Source organism: Lolium perenne, chromosome 4, assembly GCF_019359855.2.
Source record: "Lolium perenne isolate Kyuss_39 chromosome 4, Kyuss_2.0, whole genome shotgun sequence".
NCBI classification, from domain to species: Eukaryota; Viridiplantae; Streptophyta; class Magnoliopsida; order Poales; family Poaceae; genus Lolium; species Lolium perenne.
Window position 1 is genome coordinate 79,503,009 of NC_067247.2, and position 11,584 is coordinate 79,514,592.

General features: G+C 44.3%; 2 protein-coding genes across 2 annotated transcripts in view; one reads left to right on the forward strand and one right to left on the reverse strand.

Annotated features, from left to right (window-relative positions):
• Positions 1–925: 925 nt before the first annotated feature.
• Positions 926–2,737, forward strand: LOC127346939 (serine/threonine-protein phosphatase 7 long form homolog). The gene is made up of 5 exons (XM_071829038.1): positions 926–1,117; positions 1,201–1,626; positions 1,703–2,004; positions 2,094–2,358; positions 2,423–2,737. Exons 1-5 carry the CDS (start codon positions 926–928, stop codon positions 2,735–2,737), a joined length of 1,500 nt encoding a protein of 499 aa, XP_071685139.1.
• An 8,022-nt stretch (positions 2,738–10,759) lies between these two features.
• The window catches only part of LOC127293075 (COMPASS-like H3K4 histone methylase component WDR5B), a 5,673-nt gene continuing 4,848 nt past the window's right edge, over positions 10,760–11,584 (reverse strand). Inside the window, exon 2 of the mRNA XM_051322627.2 lies at positions 10,760–11,346. Within this exon, the coding sequence (XP_051178587.1) occupies positions 11,038–11,346 (309 nt within the window). The 3' untranslated portion in view covers positions 10,760–11,037. The remainder of the gene's footprint in view (positions 11,347–11,584) is intronic.

Genomic DNA, 11,584 nt, shown 5'->3' on the forward strand with positions numbered 1-11,584 from the left:
GGACTCAATCTCTTTCGTCTCTCCATATTACGCGAAAGAGGCTGTGCTGCACACCTGGACCGGCGAGATGGTCGGATACAGAGTTGTGGGAAATTTTACTACGGTGATACCAAATGAAAGACGGTACATCCCTGACCCAAGATCATTGCGGACGAACAGAGGTCGACGGGAGACAAGGCGCATTAGAAATGATATGGATGAAGCGAAGCGGGTGGTCCAACTAGGCAATGTTTTACGTGCAACCAATTTGGACACGGGACCCCTATGTCCCACTTTCTACCCGGCTGCAGCGGCGGCGGCTAACCGTGGGCGAGGCAACCGAGGAAGGCGTGGGAGGGGAAGAAATAGAGGGAGATAGTAATATTTGTAATACTTATGAAGTATGCTTTAATTTGTAATATTTATGAACTATGCTTTAATTTGTAATATTTATGAACCATGGTACAATTTGTAATATTTATGAACTATGCTATAATTTGTAATATTTGTGAACTATGTTATAATTTGTAATATTTATGAACTATGCAGCAATTTGTGATATCTTTATGCAGATATGGCGGCTCGATCGTTGCTCGATCCACTTATTGATCAGAAACATCGGGCATCGCACTTGGAGGCTGACCCGCAGAGCATGGAGCCACTGCAGACCCGTACTCCAAAGAAGAACTGGATGATACACCCTCAATGGGAAGACAGGTACTTGTTCAATTGTTTTGTCTCAAATTTATAAGAACTACATTGGACCTGCTTTAGCTTGTGTATTATTTGTTTTGCAGGTTGAAGTGGGCAGGACTACTACCTTTCGCTCGATTAGTGGAGGCCCGAGATCACATTTCGCGCCTGAACTACGATCTTGCTTTGATCACCTCGCTTAGTGGATCGATGGAGGCCCGAGACCCACACGTTCCACTTTATTTGGGGTGAGATGGCGCCTACTCTACAGGACGTGTCTATGTTGCTGGGACTTCCGTTGGCAGGTGAGCCCATAGGCCCATTGGAGGAAACCGTGGGCTGGATGCACAGCATGGATGCACGTTTCCAGGGTGTTCGTGCAGACGTTGGGCCTATGACTTTTGAGGCTCACGGGCCTCGCCAGGCATGGCTACACGAGTTCCAGGTCCGTAACAGTTTCACCTTTTTTTATCACAACTTATTTACCTCATAATATGTAAGTTCTAACACTGAAATATACCTTGACAGATCGAGCAGTTCGGATTCCCAGATGTACCGATGACTGCGGTTCAGATCACTCGCAGCTTGGAGGCGTACCTCATGTGGCTACTCGGGAAGACGATGTTCACGGACAATCACGGGAATACGATCAGTGCGCGGTACATCCCTATAGCTCAGGAGATAGCAGAGGCCACCGAAGCAGAGCACATCATTCAGAGGAGCTGGGGTTCTGCGGTCTTAGCCGCTACGTACCGAGGTATGTGTAAGGGTTGCCAGCTAACCTCGCATGGTTCTGGCATCGTTGGTTGTCCACTCCTGTTGCAGCTCTGGTCATGGGCGAGGTTTCCCATCGGCCGTCCTGAGATTAGAGATGGATCTTGGCCACCAGACGAGTTGTACGACGCAGAGCGCATCGACATGCCGACGTTTGGTTCTCTATGGACATCGCGGAAGGTATTCGCAATATTTACTCCTTCTTTATATTTTTATATAAGATGTAACACTAACTTAGTTGTGTTATGTTATGCAGAGACATTTTGGGCATAATCAGCTAAGGAATTGCTACCCAGCATTCACAGAGCAGTTTGACCTACTACTAGAGAGCGATGTCACCTGGGAGCCATACAGTGAGGACCACCGCGACGAGGCATACCCAGGCGGTATATCGAACATGTGTACCAGAGATTGGGCCTACTGGATGACGAAGGCGAAGATCATCTTCGATATCTTCGTGGAGGAGATGTCGCAGCAGAGGGTCATGAGACAGTTTGGACTGCGTCAGCTGATCGAGCCACCACCTCCCACAGTTCCTCTACCACCACGCGTCCACGCGTGAGTACAATTTAAATTTATCCAAGGTTATTACATCATGTTGGACAATCATAATTTTATCCTAAGACATGTTCGTCTTCATTTTTCAGGTACAACAGAAAAGGAGCGAATAAGACTGCTGCTGGATGGTTGCAACTCCTCGCTCCATACATCACCGGTTGGGCCAATGCGCCGACAGTTTCATGGGCCACCATGGAGGCATTTGATCTTCAGGAATTTGAGCACTACTTGCGGGCATACATGCCTAGGACACGACTTCGGCTGAGCCAGGCGTGTGACCCAGATCAGAGGGATCCCTCGACAATGTGGGACACCTACCCTCGTCACTCCACTTCAGGCACTCGGCATCACGCAGTAAGTCAAATATATTTTTTCTACATTTGGCCAACACATAACTAATTTGAGCTCACAATTGTAGGCCGTGTTGACGGCGGAGCTGCAAGATGACGCCGCCCAGTATGCACGCTCGCTCTCCTCCGGCCCACTTCTTGGACGGTATGAGCACCACGCCTCCTTTGCACAGCGTCTTCAGGACAAACTACGTCGTATCTACGCGACTATCACATGCACGCGATCTTCGGATGTTGCCGAGTACCGAGCAGCACAGCGGCCACCTCGTCCCTCTTTGCAGGTGCATCAGCCACGGCACGCCCCGTGCCCACGTATGGAGGTACCGCCGAGCCCGAGGCCACCATCTCCTAACCAGGCAGGAGGTTCTGGGTGGCAAAACTAGCAGCAGCAGGAGCCTACTTACGAGTATTGGCAGCGTGCCGGTTTCGGCATGGAGCAGCAATTTCCCATGCCTAACTTCGGGTGGCGTCCCCGTATGGATGAGCCAGAGGGTACGCAATTCATCACTATCCATATTAATTGTGCACCATGTGTGAATTTCCTCATGATCGACTAACGGTTTTTTTATCTGATCAAAGGTGAGGGACATATGTGGACGGGGTCCGGATCACGATCCTTCTGGTCCAGTGCTCACGATCAGGACGAAACACAGCAGAGCTATCAAGACTGGATTTCAAGTCAACATCAAACTCCACCTCCAGATCCCACGCAGTACAGTCAGCACGAGCAGGGGTACATGCTTCCTCCCCGACATCGCCAGCCACCTGTTCGTATGTACTCGCCGTCACCTTTTCAGGCTCGACCGCCACCGAGGCGAGGTGGAGGGAGGGGCCGTGGTCAGTGATATGAGTACTATTTGTATGCACCATGTATGAGTACTATTTGTATGCACCATGTATGACTACTATTTGTATGCACCATGTATGACTACTATTTGTACGCATGAGACTTATTACTACTACTATTTCCTTCATCTAGTGTATGAGTACTATTTGTATGCACCATGTATGACTACTATTTGTATGCACCATGTATGAGTACTATTTCTGTTCAACAAACATTTCAAATTCAACAAACATTTCAAATTCAACATGAAGTGATAATTAAGATACAACTTACCACTACAACATACCTCTCTTCTAACAAATTAAACGGTACAACAACACTACAACATACTGCAAGATCCATGAGACTACTGATAACTAGAACACTAAGAACGCAGCACACCCTTTCCCTTGCCCTTCGATGATGCAGCTTTCATGGCCTTGGTGCTAGGCTCGAAGTCGTCGTCCGAGTCGACGACCGGCGGTGCAGCACTCTTGCCCTTCGAGGACTTGTCACTCTTGCCCTTTGACGATGCAGCCTTCTTCGCCTTCGTGCTAGGCTCGAAGTCGTCGTCCGAGTCGATGACCGGTGGTGCAGCACTCTTCCCCTTTGAGGACTTGGCACTCTTGCCCTTCGACAATGCAGCTTTCTTCGCCTTGCTGCTAGTCTCAAAGATATCATCGTCGTCCTCACTCTCAACCGTCCACAGCCATGGAAAGTTGTAATCTCTTTCCCTATCTCGTTCATTCTTCCAAGTTAGTGACTTCCACTTCTCATTCAACCTGATAAGCTCACACCTTATCTCCCGTGGGCTGCGAGCAGGCATCTTCTTCAATGGCCACCCATAAGAATATTTCTCAAACTCCCTACCCACCTTACGGAGCAAGGCGTCGCTACTGATGAACTCCTCAAATGTGTCTACCTTACTCTCCCTCATCACTTTGCGGGCCTCGTCTAGAAGAGGTTTGGCCATGGATTCGGTGAAAAGATGGGGGGGATTCTTATATGGGGGATCCATCTTGCTGAGAGAATACACTGAAACAGAAGGAAACACTGGGGGGTTTTTATAGGCTAGAAGGGACGACTTTCGGCGGGAAAAGGTGAGCGGGAAAAACTGGCGGGAGATTAGGGCGGGAGTAAAAGGCGGAAAAAAAGTGAGCGGGAAAAATTGGCGGGAGATTACGGCGGGGGTAAAAGGCGGGAAAAAACTGAGCGGGAAAAATTAGGCGGGAAACAATAATACTAAAACAGAAATGAAGATACATTGCAGCTGAAATAAATATAGCATTTATCACTACAACGGAATTTAAGATACAACGACACTACAACGGAATTTAAGATACAACTGAAATTAAGATACATAGCCAATACGACACATCACACTACTTTCCCTGCGTCCACCGTGGCCATTTTCCAGACTTGTCGCCGCGTTCTTCTGCCGCTTGCGCTTCAGCAGCTCTTTCCCTTAGTCTCTTCCTTTCCGCTTCACGAGCCTCCCTGCGAACCTCTTCCTCTGCAAACCTACGTGCAGCCTCATCATCCATCCTCTTCTGATTCACCTCTCGGTTACGAGCTTGTTCCGCCCTTAGTTTACGTACCGCCTCTCTCGCTCTGCTTTCTCATTAGCACGAACCTTTTCCCAACGCTCCTCCTCAAAGAACGTTGCCCACGCACGGCGCTGTTTCTCCTCAACCTCCTCGCGCGCCCAATCCGGCTGCTCCGTGTCTATCCAGTGAAACCATTTGCATAGTGGCGGGGGAGACTACAACACAAACAGTAAGATTAAATCAAATTCACAAACAAATTTAAGCCAACATACAATTATGTCGAAACATACCGGCGGCCTGGTGGACGACGAAGCTGAATTACGGGGTGGATCATGCTCATAGCTCGCACACATGAAAAATTTCATGCCGAACTGGTCGGAGAAATCCTCCACCTGCTTAACCTTAGCAACACGGCCGCACCAACAACGCTCCGCAGTCACACCCGGGGGTAAACTTGCAGCCTTCGCCTTCACCGGCCTAAACTCCTGGTCAGAGCACGGCACACTCATGATGCCTAAGAGTGAGCAAACGGGATAAAATATAGATACATGTCACCTTGCTCTGATGCCATGTTGGAGCAGCAGCTCACCTCATCTTTTGGTCCCTGGTGGCTGGTGTGGTTTCTTCTCTCTTAGGGTTAGCTCCTCTAGCTCCATGCTTTTATAGGTCAGCACACACATGGGCTTGGGGCACTTGAGCCAGAAACATGTCCAGTGTTCAACACAAAGCAAATCAAGTGATTCGTACTTACTCATATCTCACACTGAAGTACTACAGCACAACAGTCCTTTAATTTGTCTAACAAGATTTTTGCCAGTTTTAACCCTCGCTATCTTACTCCCTTCGTTCCATACAAAATTAATCGAAAGGAATGAGCATTATCATAGTGGCTCACATTACAGCTCCACCTCCTTGGACTGTTCTTAATTTCTAATACACGAGCCAATTTGTTCCTAATTTGTATAAAGATTTTGCCAAGTTTTAACCCTCGCTGATTATTGCTATCTCACCACTCTGTTCCATAATTCTGGCTGTGGTTTAGTTGAGATTTAAACTAGAACCACAACAAAAAAATTAGTCGAACGAAGGGAGCATTATCATACTGGCTCACATTATAGCTCCAACTCTGCGGATAGTTCCTAATTTCTGATACACAAGTCCAATTAAAAATTGCGACGATTTCGTGTTAAACAATCCATTTCACGAGAGAATCAAGAGAAACGAGAAACACACAGTTTTCGTAATCCTAATTCGTCTAAGACTTGCACTTCTCGTAATTGATTAGTCATAGGAAAATCTCAGTCAAAAAATTTAGATGTAGATGCACATGGAAATCACTATCGGATCTCAAGCACGCACGCTCTGAAATCGAAGCCTATTTGTCTCTGGGTCACAGTGGCGTACGTACGTGAACATGGCGATTTGCGCTAGTTGTGTGACATCAAGCACTGTATCTCACCGCTCCAGTTGGCCAAAGGCAACAGGTCTCGTGCAGCAAAACGCAAGAAAATCACTTCACATCTGATGGCTCGCCACTTGGCCATATTGTAACGTTCCAGACATGATGCAGTGCACAGCGTATCATGACCTGGTTTCCAAGAACAAGCCTGCCTGGGGCTCAGGGATCGCTGCACATCAACTGTTACAAAACAGCAGATTTAACAGTGAAGAGCTGATCCAAGAAACGAGAGAGGGCTACATTACAACTATATAATGCACGGCTTAGAAATGCCATGAGCCATGTGTTCCTTCCCGTCGGAGACATGACCCTGTTTATGGGTCTCTGGCCGGAGCCTAGAGGTAATTGCACAATGAGCAGCTACTATCTCTTCAGTATGATAGCTACCCTTTAAGACAGAGGCAACCTTGCGAGCCAAGAAGAATAGCACCAAACATAGGTAATATATATGATGTTTTAGCCTTTGTGGTGCATTCTTGCCATCACTTTTCTGGCTGGCTTGGACACATGAAAAAACTCCAAACCAGATCGACAGGAATATCAAGTAACTTTCACTGTCCCTATCTCCCTTTCAATTCGAATGTATAAACTATATTATCTTCTTTTTGAGTAAGCATATCCGAAATGCAGGTTTGCCTACCAGAGTAGTCCGACTGGCACATCTAGAGTTCAGTCAATTACTTAGCAATATAGCTACTAAGCACCTACTGATCGGCCATTTGCCAACCTTTTATATTATTCAGCTGCTTCGCAATATTTAAGCTAGATAGATGCTTTGGAATACAGGAAACTTGCAGGAGGGCTGCTGCGGCCGGTCCAAAGTCAAAACACACAGCGAAGCATGGATCGCAAATCCAGCGACTTAAAAGACAAACAAGAATTCTCGAAAAAAAAAAGGCAAACAAGAGGAGATGAAACTGTGAATAGACAGATGCACACGAGTTCATTTCATTATGGCACATGGTGATTAGTTAACTGCTGATTACTACTGGCTTTGTATGTACCACATGCGTGGTTAGCTAAGCAATGCCAATCAGAGTTGCTTGCCAGGATGAAAAAGGCGCACTTAAGACTTATTAAAAACCGATTAGCCATTTAGCATCGCGACAAAAGGCAAGAATGGCTCGGCGATATCTAGCTGGATTTGCGCTCTAAAAGAATGCCCAAGTCATCGCTGTGAAATGGACAGAAATTCACATCTAAATTTAGGTAACAGCGGCATGAGGACAAGCAGCTGTAGGCAACAATGTGATGAACGTGGGAGAAACAATTCATTACAGGATTAATCAAACAGAATTGGTCAGAAGGAGAATTGGGTTGCATATAGAATTGTTATCCCAATGCTCCGTTTTCTTTATAGTTACGCGTCTCATCACGCTGCACGTATGCACGTTTTGGCAATAATATTTTCCGCTATTTCTGTTCAGTCTGCAGTGGCTGGAATGTTTCATCCACATCTATCTGCTTGGTACGTCGTTTGCCAATTGGGATAAGTTTAAGTTTAACTAGGAATAGTATACATCTTAATTACAGTTTACAGCTCAAGATGTTTCTATACTGCATTGATGTACCACAAAGGACCAGCTTTTAAACGATAGTCGTATCTAGTTATCTGAAAATGACCTATGCTCTAGCTTCCCTATCTAAAAAACGTTGACCAACGGGGGAATGATCCCTCCCTTGGCTATACGTTGTTAGGTAGAAATGAGACTCTCCCCGCGGATGGACGCTAGGATGATAACCCGATTAAAGTTCGCCCCTCCCGTGAAATTACCGCGTGATGGGGATTCGAACCCGGGTGGGCTGGCTGCGCACTCGCCTTGCCTTGCCACTGAGCTGGAACTCTGAGTTCCAGCTTCCCTATCTATGGACCATCTAAATTGTTGATGTCAAAACAAAGTAACTTGCAACAACATTTGTATCATCTCACTCTTCTTTTTTGAGCGAGAGAGCATTTGCCATCAACAGTAAAAACTCCAACACAGCATCAACATGGAAAGACCATTTTTCTCGGCCCAACAGAGCATGAAATCTGACCTATTCATGATGTACCTTAGAAAGACTTTCCATGACTTCAAATCAGGATGGTTAGCTCCTAAATGAAATAGATGAACTTGAAGCATTATTTTACTTCAGTTACAAAAATTTTAAGCAATGTTTCTTCCAGCCTTCCATACAACCATCCCATGAACAGAAAATGCTGCCAGAATGCAGTATTTTGTGTTCATATGGCCAGTATACGTCTTCAAAAAAATTCCAGCATTGAAATTCCAAAGCCTCTGAATATAAGAACAATGCTTGAGTAGTCATCCTGTGATGAGAAATTCAACAAGGTAGGTTGCTGTATGCTCATGAAACAAATTGAGTGGGTGATTTTTATTTTTGATAGCTGCTAATTCAAATATATGTGTGATTGTAATATGCTTACATAATCATTTGGTAGGCAAAAACACATCAAGGCTACGACTTGGCAATGAAGTAAGAGTTATCTGAACTGATCCCAATATGTATGGAGTAGTCTTCAAGAATGATGTGCAGCAGGGCAAAATTATGTGGGGAACATACGCAGTAGTACTATACACACTAGTCACACTATGTCTATGGTAAAAGACCACCAGCATGTAAAATATCTAGGTGTTGTAATACTCCAAGTAAATTGAACTAGTGGAAAGAGGACCATGATAATAACAATACTAATGAAATCTAATTCATTGTAGGACAGAAAATGGTTCCACAAAAATGGAATTGCAGACTTGTAGCACGGGTCTCAAGGCACTCTCTACTGAATCATATGACAGTCTCTGCTAAGTTAAACAGCACATGATAGATGTAGCTACAGCTATGTGCTTCCATAATGGCGTCACACTTAAGAATCGTAGTATAATGTACAAGAATATTAACAGACAACAGCTTATTTTAGTTTCTTTCCACCCTTTTGAAAAACACAGTTTATGATCGCCATGCAGTACAGCTCTACAGTCCCTACTGATTGGCCAACTCAGTTTTATGGAGAAATGCTTGCAAGAACTGTAGAAAACTGGAAACTATTAGACAGTCAGGACTGTTTCCAGAAATTCAGGGGCCGTAGGTACTTCGGAATCTGGAGAGCATGATACACAAGTCATTTATCAACTAAAGGTAATACATACAAATGGAGTAAGCTTCTACATTTACCACCCTCACAACCCAAACACGGGGAACTGCTCACCAGTCTTTCTCCAGGGCTCTAATCATGGTCAAACACTAGGAATAGTGCCCTCATGATATGATGGTTCCTGAATAATATAAAATTCTGGCTTAATGAACAGCTAACAAATAGCTGGACAATGGGTAATTTTTTTGCCAAAGTACAAGGAAAAGATAAACTTTAATGTTAAAAAATTTAATGGTAGAGAAAGAAATGGGTCAAAACATTTTCATATTCACGGTAATTATAAATTGACAATATGGCTGGGAAAATAATTAAACTTAATTAGGTAGCAATTGTATTGCTAAAATATAGTGCACATAAGTTTTTTGAAAATTAAACGATGTAAAGTTTGACCAAGTATGTAGATAAACAAGTTTGAAAAGACAAAGAAGAGAAGATGGAATTGTGAATAGACAGATGCACACGAGTTCATTTTCATTATGGCACATGGCGATTAGGTAACTGCTAATTACTCATTACTGCTGGATTTGTATGTACCACATGCATGGTTAGCTAAGCAATGCCCATCAGAGTTGCTTTCAAGGATGGAAAGGCGCACTTAAGACCTAAAAACGGATTAGTGATTTTTTAACATCACGACAAAAGGCGAGAATACCTCGGCGTATCTAGCTGGATTCCCGCTCGAAAAGAATGCCAAGTCACCGCTGTGAAATGGACAGCAAGCACGTTTAAAATTAAGTAACTGCAGCATGAAGGCAAGCAGCTTTAGACAACAATGTGATGAACGTGGGAGAAACAATTCATTACAGGATTAATCGAACAGAAGGAGAATTGAGATGCATATAGAATTGTTATCCCAATGCGACGCTTTTTTCATAGTTACGTGTCTCATCACGCAGGTATGCACATTCTATTATATTTTCCGCTATTTCTGTTCAGTCTGCAGGTAAAATGCCTGGAATGTTTTTTCATCTACATCTATCTGCTTGGTACGTCTGTTGCCTATTGGGAGAAGTTTAAGTTACATGCACGCATCAGCACCACGCTGCATCATGATAATAGGAGCGGAGGGAGTACATATTAATTACAGTTTAGAGCTCAAGATGTTCAGTATACTGTATTGATCTACCACAAAGGACCAGCTTTTATAACAACAACCTTATCTACTTATCTGAAAATGGACCATCTAAAGTGTTGATGTCAAAACAAAGTACACTTGCAACAACATTGGTATCATCTCGCTAATCTTTGGAGAGAGCATTTGCCATCAACAAGAAAAAGTCCAACTCAGCATCAACATGGAAAGCCCATTTTTATCAGCCCAACAGAGCACGAAAGCTACTGTACTCCCATGAGTAATTCATGATGTACCTTAAAAAAAATTCCATGACTTCACATCTCAGGATGATTAACTCGTGAAGGAAACTAATGAACTTGAAGCATTAATTTTCTTCAGTTAAAAAAAGTTTAAGCAATGTTTCTGTCCAGCCTTCAACCATTCCGAGAACATCTTCGGAGCGGTTAAGTCTACTACCAATAGGCAATAGCCCAGCAGTGAAGCAGGCAACACAGCACAAAAATACACAGCACAGAGCATTGCATTCTCCACTGCAGCAATCTTACTTACTCGGGAAGCTAAGGAGCTTACATGGCTACCATCATCACTCAGGTTACATGACAACTAAGAAAATGAGCTTTTCTTAGGCATCTTGTTGGCTGTCGTCCTTTTGAACCCAGACTTTCACCGTCTTGTCGCTGTCAAGCGCTCCCGATGCAATCATGTTCTCCTTAGGGTGGCATGACACAGCAATGACCGTGTCAGTATGTCCTTCCAGCTTCTGCACAATCTTTCTTGATTGAAGATCCCACATGTAGACACACTTGTCTTCCGAGCCACTGACAATGTACTTGCCATTGGTGACAGAAAATGCTGCCGGAATGCAGTATTTTGTGTTCACATGGCCAGTGTACGTCTTCAAAAACTTTCCAGCATTGAAATTCCAAAGCCTCTGCATAAACAAACGATGCGTGAGTAGTCATCCTGTGATGAGAAATTCATGAAGGTAGGTTGCTGTATGCTCATGAAACAAATCGGGTGGATGGTTTTTAATTTCGATAGCTGCTCAATCTAAACCTATATTTGGTTTTAGTATGCTTACATAATCATTTGGTACCCAAAAACACATCAAAGTTATGACTTGGCAATGAAGTAAAGAGTATAACCTATCTGAACTGATCCCCATATGT